This window comes from Ursus maritimus, unplaced genomic scaffold (genome assembly GCF_017311325.1).
Source record: "Ursus maritimus isolate PB19 unplaced genomic scaffold, ASM1731132v1 scaffold_13, whole genome shotgun sequence".
NCBI lineage: Eukaryota > Metazoa > Chordata > Mammalia > Carnivora > Ursidae > Ursus > Ursus maritimus.
Window position 1 is genome coordinate 48,984,702 of NW_024423675.1, and position 13,288 is coordinate 48,997,989.

The 13,288-nt window shown below is 33.9% G+C and overlaps 1 protein-coding gene across 1 annotated transcript in view; it reads left to right on the forward strand.

Moving 5' to 3' along the window:
• The window catches only part of PEX3 (peroxisomal biogenesis factor 3), a 34,274-nt gene extending 22,678 nt beyond the window's left edge, over positions 1 to 11,596 (forward strand). The window contains exons 9-12 of the mRNA XM_008695042.2: positions 1,029 to 1,099; positions 3,579 to 3,701; positions 8,172 to 8,268; positions 10,771 to 11,596. Coding sequence (XP_008693264.1) covers positions 1,029 to 1,099; positions 3,579 to 3,701; positions 8,172 to 8,268; positions 10,771 to 10,854 — 375 coding nt within the window. The 3' untranslated portion in view covers positions 10,855 to 11,596. The remainder of the gene's footprint in view (positions 1 to 1,028; positions 1,100 to 3,578; positions 3,702 to 8,171; positions 8,269 to 10,770) is intronic.
• Positions 11,597 to 13,288: the final 1,692 nt, after the last annotated feature.

Here is a 13,288-nt window from a genome sequence, read left to right on the forward strand (position 1 = left end):
GATCTTACCTGAACTGAATTAAACCCTGAAACTTTAGGTTGAAAGGACACACAGAGTCCCAGACTAGACTTGATGAAAAAAGACACACAGATTTTGATAAAATGTCCTACCAATTAAAGAACGAAAAAAAAAAATCCCAGGCCTCTGGAACCTCAAAGGACTATCTTTTTCTTTGTAAATATATTCTAGAAATGTGTTCAAGAGGGGCCAAATAAATAAGGATCTTACAAAATATAATTTTACTTTGACTCATTTTTTGTGTAGTTGACACACAATGTTACATTAGTTTCATGTGTACAAAATAGTAATTCCACAAACTTATACATTATGCTCTGTTCGCCAAAAGTGTAACTATCATCTCCATACATCCCTATTATAATATCATTGACTATATTCTTATGCTGTGTTTTTCATTCTCATGACTGACTTATTCCATAACTGGAAGCCTTTATCTCCCACTCCCCTTCACCCATTTTGCCCAGCCCCTCTCCACCTTCCCCTCTGCAACCATCAGTTTGTTCTCTATATTTATAGGTCTCATTCTTCTTTTTGTTTTATTCATTTCTTTGTGTTCTGCATATGAGTGAAATCATATGGTATTTTTTTTCTTATTTCCGTTAGCATAATACCCTCTATGTCCATCTATGTTGTCTTAAACGGTACAATCTCATCCTTTTTTATGGCTCTGTAATATTCCCTTGTGTGTATATATAGAAATATTATATGAGCCAATAATTCCACTATTGGGTATTTATTCAAAAAAACCAAAAACACTAATTTTATATATGCACTCCTATGTGTATTGCAACATTATTTACAATAACTAAGATTCTGATTCATGTTTTAAATAGTACTTACCTGTACATATGAACTTTTACAGTTTGAGTTTAAAAAACTCATTTCTTGATTGTTGATAAAACATAGATTTGTAGATTTCCTGAACTCTTGGCGTTTTTTAATATGATTAGTTTCATCATAACTGTGTGCTAACATTTGAAACCCTAAAGTATAGCATTTTAATTTCACAGGCCTGCGGGCTTTCTCCTAGAGATGTTACCACTATTAAACTACTCAATGAAACTAGAGACATGTTGGAAAGGTATGTATACTGCATGTAATAGAAAACATGCGTTTCTATTTTGAATGTACTTATGACTGGGTTTTTTTGCTTTTCTTAAACAACATATGTAACATAGTATCTTGTTAAAATTACATTTTGAATCTGTTCCCCTGTCTTTAGGTAGGATTTCCTACCTAAACTAGTGTTTCTTTTATTAAGGTGATGAGAGAAACAGATTTTTTTCAAGATGCCCATGCCTTCCTCAACCTACTTCCTTAGCCTAGAGATTCTGAAATACTGGTTGAAGGACCTGAAGACAGTTAGCATTTATATTTTGAGAAAAGCTCTCAGGGGTGATTCTGTTATACCCAGTGTGTTTGTAAAAGTTCAACAACTAGCTCTGTAAAACAAACAAACCAGAAACTGAATTTGTAGCTGCAGCGGTTCTGACTACCAACTTGAAATTACTTGATACTGACTTGAGGAGTTGGGGAGAAATGCACTTTCGAGCCAGAGGTCGCCAGCTCCAGCAAATCCTCATGTATACCACATACACACATATTCGATGTGTGTATACTCCCCCCACACACATACATACATACTCAGTTTTGAGATCTACTCCCCCTGATCCTCTCAGAATAGACTATATAATGTCCCTAAAACTTTGAGTGATAAAAATTTTACATCTTCCCTAAACTGAGTATTACTGTTTTAAGTCACCCAGAAGACAACCAGGGTGTTAAAAAATGGAGAAAGCACCAAGACTATGCATTAGAAGACTTGAAGACCTAGCTTCAAGTTTGCCTTTCCTGTTAATTAGCTGTTCAACATTGGCTGAGCCAATGTTGAGGTAGTTTTATCATTGTAGATTCTGAGTAGTAATACCAGTCTTACGCACTTTATCTTAAGTGGTTAAAATATCAAAGTTTCTTTCATCCTAAACATAATTTAGGACCATTTTCTCTAGTTGTGTTTTCTGAGGAAATTATATCCTCTGCTTATAAGATATTTTCATGATCATGACAAAAATCAGCAAATTTGAAGGTTAACTCAGCTACCGAATCTACTATCTGAATTCATCAAGTTCTAGTCTCTTGACTTTCTACAATAGCCAGCTCCACGTTTTTTCTTACTCGGATTCCCACCAGATAACTCCACAGTGTTCTAGAAAAGGTCATCAATGATCTCTTGTGAAATCTAGTCAACCTGCAACGTTCATCTTACCGGGCCTTTCTCTGAGAATTAACACTGTTGATCAAGCCTTTCTTAAAATTCTTTTCTCAAGTGGCTTCCATGACAGTGTAATCTCCTAATTTCTCTCCACGTTCTCAGATTATTTCTTCTTAGTTTCCCCTATGTCCATCTTTCTTATAAACATTAGTTTTCTAAGGTATTTGTTCTCATTTCATCCTCAGCTGTCCCAAACAATTTCATATTCCCCCATTGCTTTAACCACTGTCTGTATGCTAATAATTCCCAAATGTATAGCCCCTAGCCTAACATTCCCATGAGCTTGAGAGTTCCAGATGTCAAATATCAAACTAATCTGTTCAACTAGGTATTTTCTAACTTTATAGCACATATATATTATTCTTTTTATCAAAGAGGTTTTGGGGCTCCTGGGTGGCTCAGTAAGTTAGGCATCCAACTCTTGATCTTGGCTCTTGGCTATCCTTTTTGGATAAAGGATCTCAGAGTTGTAACTTCAGGCCCCACACTGGGCTCCACACTGGGCATGGAACCTACTTAAAAAAAAAAAAAAAAAGAGGTTTTGTGATATATTTACATGGTGTAACAAAAAGAGCTTGAACTTTAAGATCAAAAAGACCTAGGTTCAAATTCTAGCTCTCCCATTTACTAGTTACTTTGGACAAATTTCTTCATCTCTAAGTGTCCAGTTTCTCATCCATACATGATAATAAAAGTTTCTGTCTCACTGAGATGTCATGACAGAGGATGTAAAGCAAACCAATATCTGTGACTGTAAGATGATTCCTCTTCAAGAGTTTCCTAAAGAGTGGTGCCTGGTGGCTCAGTCAGTTAAGCATCTGCCTTCAGCTCGGGTCCTGATCTCAGGTCCCTGGGATCAAGCTCCACATTGGGCTCTCTGCTCAGCGGGAAGCCCACTTCTCCTTCTTCCTCTGCCTGTTCCTCCCCCTGCTCCTGTGCTCACTCGCTCTGTCAAATAAATAAATAAAATCTTCTTTAAAAAAGTTTCCTGAAGAAAAGTAATACTGTTACTGATATTTTTGAAAACACATTGTACAAAGTGCTGGATGATATAAGAAGATCTCGCAAAATGGATGAAAATTCTCATTGTGTTATGCTAAATAATAAGCTCACTTCTTATGCTTAATTGTTAAAGATTAACTCCTTGATATACTCTTAAAATGTTTTAGGCTATAAAAAGTAGGTTGTGACTAGAAATGTTGGTGGCTGCCAAAGATAACATAGTTACTGAATTTATTTCCTTTTCCATTGAGAATCTAAAGTAATTTTTCCTTCTTATTTTGTATAGTCCAGATTTTAGTACAGTTTTGAATACATGTTTAAACCGAGGTTTTAGCAGACTGCTAGACAATATGGCTGAGTTCTTTCGACCTACCGAACAGGACCTTCAACGCAGCAACTCCATGAGTAGGTAAGATGACAAAAAATGTTATGTGTGTAATGAATAATAAAAGAGAGCTTTGGATATGTTTATTTTTTGTTCCAGGTAATAAAAAAAATCTTAGAGGATAAATTTGATTGGCCATTTGTCAACAAATTAAACTGTCTTAAGCCAACGACTCCATAGAATGACTCCTTCTGGATTCAATATTAAAAATTTCATTTCTTCCCCAAATTTTGCCACTATATGGAAATAAGCTGTGAAACTACCTTTCTGTAAACCAAATTCCAGTCCTTGGGTTTTTTTTTAATTCTTTAGAATATAAAACTGAAAATGTGTTTAATTACTATAAGCCATAATTGGCCCACATAATTCAATAGTTTGGTCATTATAATAACCAGGCATTCTTGTTGTAAATTCCCATTTGATGAATTATCTCTTACTTCTACAACTATATAGTGTATTCATTTTTAGCTCTTATTGTAGGATTGGGAGTATTTAGTTAGTGCACTTGTTAGTAATTTTAATCATAACTATTTCTAAGTCATACATTCATACTGCTGAAATGTATCATATGTTTTATTATATCCTTATCTCAACATGAATATTTTGGATCTCCTAGTAGAATTTATAACTCTTTAATAACCTGTTTTGTAGTTTTTTATATTAAACTCAGAAAATAATAAATACTAAACCAATGTTAACTGACTATAAACTAGTCCATTAAAATGAAGAGAAACAGTAAGTGATATGCAGTATGTATGTGCAATATCCAATTTAATTCTTAAATACACAGGGCAAGAAATTATTAACTCATTCTCTGGAACCCTTCTTTATTTAAAGAGAATAATTTGCAATTAACATTGAGGACTTGGAATATTTAGAGCAATAACATTTATTTTCTTAAACAATTTAAATATCATCTTTTTTTAGATTTCTTTAAGTTATACAAAAATAAGTTTCAGTCCCTATATACTCCCTAAATGAAGGTGCTCCAATTACTTCACTATAATCTCCACGTAGCACGGTGTTAGTTATTTCCTGAGTAGTGATAAAGAATTGTAGTTGTTTTAACAAAAATACTTGACCTTGTACCCTAAAGAATTACAAAAATTTTGTTATAACCACATCAGCCATTGATGGTCTTCCTTTTTGAACTCCTACAGTACTCCCTACTTACTTTCCTATACAACCCACATTTTTCACCTAGAACTGGAATTGTAGTCCTGTTATATTTTAAGCCTCTTCTCAAAGTCAGAGACTATCTAATGCCCTTTCATATTTCATTACACACACTAGGTATTTAGTAGGTATTTCCTGTCTTAAGTTTTTTCTCTTCTGTATTGGTTATCAACTTCATACTCCATGATTCAATGCTAGAAATATTTCCATCATGCCGTGTGTTATTCCTTTTATTTAAAATGTAGTGAAAGTTCTAGCCATCACAGTAAGTCAAGAAAGAAGATCTTCGGTTATTGGCAAAGAGACAAAAAGGCTCTAGAACTTCCCTCAAGAGAATCAACTGGAAAGTGATGCTAACTAATACAAGCTCAAATTTTATATATATGTGTATATATATATATATATATATACACATATATATATATATTCCTGTATATACTATATATATAACATGCACATAATATATAGTATTCAAGAAACTATTGAAAAAGTAAGCAATAAATATACTTTCCTTATAAAACATATAAGTTGAAATTATTAGAATAATATGTTACTCATAGTAGATAAACCAATGGAATAGGATGTAAAATCCAGAAACAGGGTCTAAAATATACAGGAAATTAGTACATCATGAAGGTGAGGAAGAGATGTATTATTTAGTAAATGATAAGACAGATTAGTCATTTTACAACAACTAATGTAAAATAATAATAAAGTTAGACCCTTCTGTACCACACACATAGCCAAAAAAATCCAGGAGGTTTAAACAATAAGAACAAACGAACAGATGAATATTTGTCAGAGTTCAAGATGGAGAAAGTCTAAGAATGAAAGTAGAGAACTTTACGAAAGAAAGTGATAGGTTGGCTGTAAAATGTAAGACTTACAGATCAAACAAGCTTTATTAGCTTTATAATTGGTATTAAATGCAAATGATATGTTGGGAGAAATGTTTGCAAACTGTATATATTATACAAAGAGGTTAACAGCATTATGGACACATTAGTTAAGGAAGGAAACATCCAAAGAAAGAAATGGTCAGAGACACAAACAGATAACTAAGAAAAGAGAAGTAGAAGTGCCAGTTTTTCCATTCATCTAGCATATTTGTTGTACACCTACTATGTATCAGGCACTGTACTAGGTCTCTGTCTTCATGGATCTTACAACAGAAGAGAAATAGACAATAAACATAATTGTACAAACTGTGGTAAGTGTTAAAAGGAAAAAAACACTGATAAAAGTATTGAACAAAAGTATTTGAACAAACATGGAAAGTCAAGCAGCTTCCTTGAGGCAATAATTTGAACTGAGAACTAAAAGATGAGCATCTATTAAATACAGCCTTGGACTGGCGTAGGGCAGTTGACTTTTAGAACAGAAGCCACAGGGCAAAGACTTTGAAAAGAGGAGAACCATGGTACACTTGAGGACCTGGAAGAAGCTGGTGTGACAGCTGAACAGCTGGAACTAGGAAAAGGGGGAGTGTGAGATCAAGTTGGAGAATTGAGCACATACAGATTATGGTTGTCAGCTTGAGAGTGCTGGGGAACCACTAGAGAAGTGGCAGGAGAGTTACACGATGGAATTTATATTGTAGGGTCACTTGGATTGCTCTGTGGAGAAGGAATTGGAAAAGGAGAATTGGGGTGGGATATAGCAGTGGATGAACAAAGAATTGTATTAATTGATTCAGGAAGTATGCATTGAGCACATACTGTCCACTAGGCCTTTTACTAAGTACTGGGATAATACAGTGAGTAAAACAGTGGTACCTAACCTCACAGACCTTGTATGATAGTGGCTTATTCAGTTTCTGTTGAAGAAAAATTAATGTACAAAGAGAGACATCAAACAAGTAAACAAAAACTTGACAGATTTTGAAAAATGCTACCATAAAGGACAACAATGCATAATCTTCTCAGGAATAAATAAATCTCTACACTCCTTTTTTCTTTTTATGCATTGCCTCAAATCTCAGCATAGCATACTGGTTAGACAACATAGCTTCAGCATTTTCATGATATTTAAAAGGAAATTTCTAGTGTAGCCTCAGGTATAAATATATGAAGTATTGCATTTAATGCAATAAACCTAAGTCTATAACCCACATACAAAAATTATTTCATCATTGTTTACAAATTGTTTCATCATTTAACAGTCATTTTATCATCCATAATCACATAAATATTTATTCACCAAAAAAAAATGATTGTTGAGCACTTACAAGTTAGAAGGTCACTGCTACAGTCCAGACAAGAGAAACTGCTTAGCCTGGATGAGGTTTGGCAATGGGGAGACATAGGCACACTAAGGAAATACTTAGGATTGTGGAGGGATTCGATATAGTCAGGATAGAGAAGTGCCAAGGTAAAGCCCAGGTCTCCTCTTATACAGCCAGATAGATAATAGTGTCGTTCACTGGACTAGGGAGGAGAAACATTCAACATTGCTAGTAATTGAGAGAAACACAGACTAAAACTGTAAGATACCATTTTGAGCATCAGACATACCAAGATTTTTTTAAAAGCTAATGCTTGATGTAGAAAGGCATAATGGAGCAGGTTTTCTCACACACTGCTGGAGAAGTAGAGGGCATCTGCCAATATACATTATAAACCTTAAAAATATTCATAGCCTTGGGGCACCTGGGTGGCTCAGTTAAACGTCCAACTCATGATTTGGGCTCAGGTCGTGATCTCAGGGTCCTGAGACCACGCCCCACCTTAGGCTCTGCCCTTAGTGGGAATCTGCTTGGACTCTCTCTCCCTCTGTCCCTTCCCCAGTTTGCGCGCGCTCTCTCTCTCTCTCTCTCTCTCGTAAATAAATTAATTTAATTTAATAAAAAAAAAATCATACCCTTTGACCCAGTAATTCTCTGTTAATACAAAGAACCACTTAAGGAAAATTAGGCAAAAACTTAAATGCCCAGCCCCAAGGAGCTAGATCTAAATTGTCACAGCTAGAGGATGAATTAGCTTTATAATCATTAAAAACTAGATTAAAACTTTAGAAGAACATTTAATAAGATAGAAAAATGTTCATGACATAATAAAAATATAAAATAATATTGCTGGGGAGGTTATAGTCTTGTGTTTAAAAAACACACAAAACATAAATATGTATAAAAATTACTGGAAGAAATTATGGTGTCAGTTACAGTTGTTATTTCTACGGGGTAGAATTATGTGTGATTTTTATTTTCTTCTTAATATGTTTCTGTGAGTATTCTTCAGTGCCTGTGTTGCACTATAATTAAAATGTTAAGTTCCTATAAGATAATTTCAGAAAATAATTATTACTATGATGATTTTTCAGTCTTTCCAGTGTCAGCCTGCCATTAGCTAAGATAATTCCAATAGTAAATGGACAGATCCATTCAGTTTGCAGTGAAACACCTAGTCATTTTGTTCAGGTAAGAAGAAAGTTTGGGGGTATTAAAAACATTGTATCTTTGGTTGTGGTTATATTTGTCTGAAATAAAATTACATTTCTCTCCTATGATATTTGTTCAAAGAAACCAAAAACTTAAAATCACACATAGAGTGTGGTAGAATGCCCCATGAGATCAACAGTGTATCATGGCAAACTTATGAGGTTGGGAATACCTTTCTCCGTGTTTCTCCGTGTTATAGTCCAACACCAACTCGCCTGCATTTTTAGTCCACATACATCCTGTGGTCAGTTGAACTTACTGTGTTAATGTTTTGCATTAAATTATTGGTCATAAGATTGAACTGTGAGATCAGTGATGCGGTTCCACCAATTTTGAGGAAAACTAAAAAATTTTTGTGGGAAGTAAAGCATTTTAGATTTAATATGACTATTAAGAGTTCACTAATAATCTCATGAAAAGCTGCATTAGACAGTATACCTATAACTCAATCCTTTCTTAGAAAAGCATTTTGGAATGCATCAAGACTGATATTGAAATAGTAACTTTGAATCCACATAGCTTTTCTTCTGAGTCACTTGCAAACTTGGATTAGAAAACTTGGTTTAGAAGACTAAAACTTGTATTAGAAGTAAAAACTCATTTGTGGGGTGCCTGGGTGGCTCAGTCAGTTAAGCCTCTAACTCATGATCTCAGCTCAGGTCTTGATCTCAGGGTCATGAGTTCAAGCCCCGTGGTGGGCTCCACACTGGGCATGGAACTACTTAAAATAAAAAAAAAAAAGTAAAAAGTTGTTTGCAATACACCTCAATTCCAAACTACTGCAGTAATGGACAGTGAGGACACTCTAAGGCCTAAGTGTCAGGATGGCATCTTCTCAGTACCATCTGTCTCAGACAAGTTAGATTATCTTCCTTGTACTTTCTACTTGGGAATATGAAAAGCACTGAGACACTACAGATTGTGTTTCTTTTTTTCTGTGTATAATGTCATCGGTTTGTCCTTTACATGCTGTTCTCTTCAGTCTTCTGTATCATCTTTCTCACCCGTGACAGACATTCATATTGCAGAAGGAAGAGTGAATAAGACTGATCTCATTTCACTTAAAGTTTAATTTAAGCCCAATTTTTTAATTAAAAACTTAGTTTAAATTTCTAAATCAGTGAGAGAAAAAAGGTTGCAACTTCTGGCATTAAACCTTAACTTTACCTTTTTCCACTTTCATATAAGTCTCTGGATTTATCAGTAGCCTGTTCATCTTGGCAACAAGTGGGAAATACAGCCAATCATAATATACCACCACCAGCTTTAATCCTTAAGTAATTCATGTACTACATTAATTAAAATCTGAATAACAAAAACAAAAGATTTCAATCTAATAAAAACACCATTGATATTGTTAAAGTTTTTGAGTGTGACTGTAGTTTAAACTTATATACTACACTATTGATTGACAAAGACTCCACCAGTTTTTTTAACCATAGTTTCTATGCATTAAAATGCCACATTGCCTTCAGAGAATTTAATCATGAATTTGTTGAGATCAAGACTTGTCTACAGCTCACTTGGGTTTTCTGATACTTAAGAGAGAACACAAAGGACAGTTTTACTTACTGTTTCTCTGGTGCTCACAGGGGCACTCAGCTGCTTCCATGTCATGGATCTCTTTACAGTCTGGTGAAGCCTGTTGACCCCTTCTCAGAATAATGTCTACAAATACATGTTATAAAATACAAAGGTTTTAAAGAAAACCAATTACATACAGTTTTAAAAATGCTTTTTAAAATCAAATTTATGCAGAAGCAGTATTGCTTTTTTGTTCACACATTAAATAACAAGCTATAACAGCAGTTCATGCAGCTTCCACAACTATCATACGTGAAAATGTCTGATTTCCATTGAGGACATTGAAGACAAAGTCACAGGCCATGCTAGTACTAGCACGGTTGGCAATTCCATAATTGAAAGAAATACTAGATTTTAAGGGTTAATGAAAACAAATATACAATTTTTTCTTATTTTTACATTTACAAATCTCTTAAGAGCCCTTGTTCAAAAGTGTCTATGTGCGGTTTATGTACATGTATGCAATAGTATATGACATGCTACATGTATTCTATGTTAGATCTTCTAAAAAACTAATATACCCCACAACCGCGTTATGTCAGCTTCTAGCAAAAGTACCTTTAGGTTTGTATCTTTAGTACTGTAATCATTTATTCAACAGATAATGTTATCTAGCCCTTGGCATACATAAAAGTCCATTGGAAGACTTGTTTTGGGTTTTCTTCTCAAAGTCACACTTGAATACTTATCATACTCACCATCTTTCACGTAAGAGCCTAAACAATAAATATCTCCTAGAAGTTACTATAAGAACAAATATTCCTTTCATTAAATGATTTTCTTTTTGGCCTTAATGCTATAAAACTTAGAGCTAAATTCATTGCTCAAATTGCAGCTATGGATTCAAATTATCTATCCTTCTTATAAATTGTAATGTTTTACTGTCATCTTTGCTAGGATCTGTTGATGATGGAGCAAGTGAAAGACTTTGCTGCTAATGTGTACGAAGCTTTTAGTACTCCTCAACAACTGGAGAAGTGATTTCTTTTCCTTCAAGAAAAACTACAATGGAATTCATTTACTTTTAAAAATACACTGAATAAATCAACTATATATAGGGTAATGATTTGTTACCAAAATGCCTAATAAAAATATATTCTTAATCAAAGTCTTCATTTCATAATAAAATAGATATATTTGGCATCCTAATATATTTTTTTAAAGTCACCAACAGACTAGTTTTTGTGGGCATATCTGAGTGTACACAGTGCAAATATTTGTACACCGTGGATATTAGTTCCAAACTGACTAAAAACTAGTGTAGATACTTTTTTTAATATTATGTGAAATGTAATATACATGGACATTAATACTGAGAAAAAATCTGTTTGAGAAATAAGTGTGAAGTTTAGAAAAAATGTACTACTTAACTAATCATAAAGTTCACTGGACTGCAGGATAGATGAAGGAATCAGACTTTTCTCCAGTTACTCTTCAAAGGTATAAATTTCTTATCTTAAATAAACCTGATGAAGGACTTTTCTTTTTATGGAAATCAGTGAATTTAACAACCATGATCAGTAATTTTTTTTTGTACTATTGTTAATAATCCTTAGAAAATTAGGTATTGATTTAGAGGGTAAAATTGTGCTGATGCTGTTTACTCAACAGGTAGTATTAGCTACATAGTTTCATTCATTCTTATGTAAATAATTTTAATAACTTTGTATTGATCTTGAGACAGTAAATATCTTATTGCAATAAAATATTTTGGTAAAATATGGTTTTGTTGAATTAATACCTTACAGTCATTAATTTTTATTTGTCCTATAGCATTTTTTGCTGTTATTTTGGGAGAATATGCTAGTTTCCAAGTTATTTTAACTGGTAATATAATTGATACTTTCTTTTAACTTTTTGTTTAGAAAAAATAAATAGCATTTCCTTCTGAAAAGAAATAATTCATTGTCTCTAGTTAAATCTATATTCTGTATTTATAAGGGTAATTAGAGCAGAAAAAATGAATCATCAGTATATTAGATACATTTTCAGTAATATAAGAATATTTTCAGTGACATCACTTTATGTTCCTCCAACATAACATATAGCTAAGTAGTAGAAGGTGCAAAATGAATTGTGAAGTCTCTTCTAAGTTGAGGCAAGGCCCAGAATCAACTGCTAAGGAGTCTTATGTCTACAGTGTTTAAAAAAAAGAAAAGAAAAAAACATGTAAAAATGGTGAGGAGAGCAAATGCTTCTTTTCAAAATTTGACGAATATAGTGATATTATTTTCTAATGGGGTGACTGAAAAACTGCATTTTGGAAAATTAGTGAATGTGTATATAATAGGGCATGCATCTCTTCCAGCAGTATTAACCCAGGATTTCATCCAAGGAATATTTGAGACTGAACAGGTGTGGCCTTATAAAAGGATCAAAATCTGGTCAGCTGACAATTTTCACCTGGAGTCCTCTACATCTGTGGAGTTGTGGCAATTGAAGAGATGCCAAGGTAAAAACCACACGTATTTGAAGCTAACTGGCCTTAGACACTGAAAATTTGTCTTCAACTAGTACAGTAAGTGCCCTCTTGTCTGGGACCCTTAGTTCAGTTAATCCAAAAGGTCACTTAAAGCACTTATCACACACAAAAAACTTATTCTTAGGGGCTCCTGGGTGGCTCAGTTGGTTAAGCGTCTTTGGCTCAGGTCATGATCCCAGGGTCTTGGGATCGAGCCCTACATCAGGTTCCCTATTCAGTGGAGAGTCTGCTTTTGTCTCTGCCCCTCTCCCTGCATGTGCACATGCGCTCTCTCTCAAATAAATAAAATCTTTTTTAAAAAAACTTCTTCTTACATATTTTAACTTAAAATATAAATATTGTCAATTATTTAATGTAGGACCCAGGTGTTTTCTTTTTAGTACAGGTCTGCTTATAGGCGTCCTCTAATTATCTTTCTTGCACAAATCACATGCACTGCATTACATTGTAAGTTGTGAACCAGGGATGCAGAATTTTTGTGGATTTTTGCTATATTTTCCTCTAATCTTTTAGAACTGTTTTGCCCACAGTTAATTTACCAATACATTTAAATTTAAAAAAAAAAAAAGCAATACATGCTTTTCAAGATTTTATTTTTAAGTAATCTCTACCCAACGTGAGGCTTGAACTCAAAACCCCAAGATCAAGAGTCTCATGTTCCTTTGACAGCCAGCCAAGCTCCCCTAAAAAAAGCAACACACTTTTATCTAGTCTTTCCAAAGTTCAGCTTGGTTTTTGCAGAGACTACAACTCTTCAAACTCACGTTATCACAGATTGTATAATCATGATAAAAAGTTCAACTGGCATAATCTGTTTGATAACTGTTTTAATTTCCTAGATAACAAATTATCACTAAGTGACTTAAAAGAAATTTATCCTCTCACCATTCTGGTACTTGGAAGTCCACAATCAAGGTGTCAGCAGGACTGTGC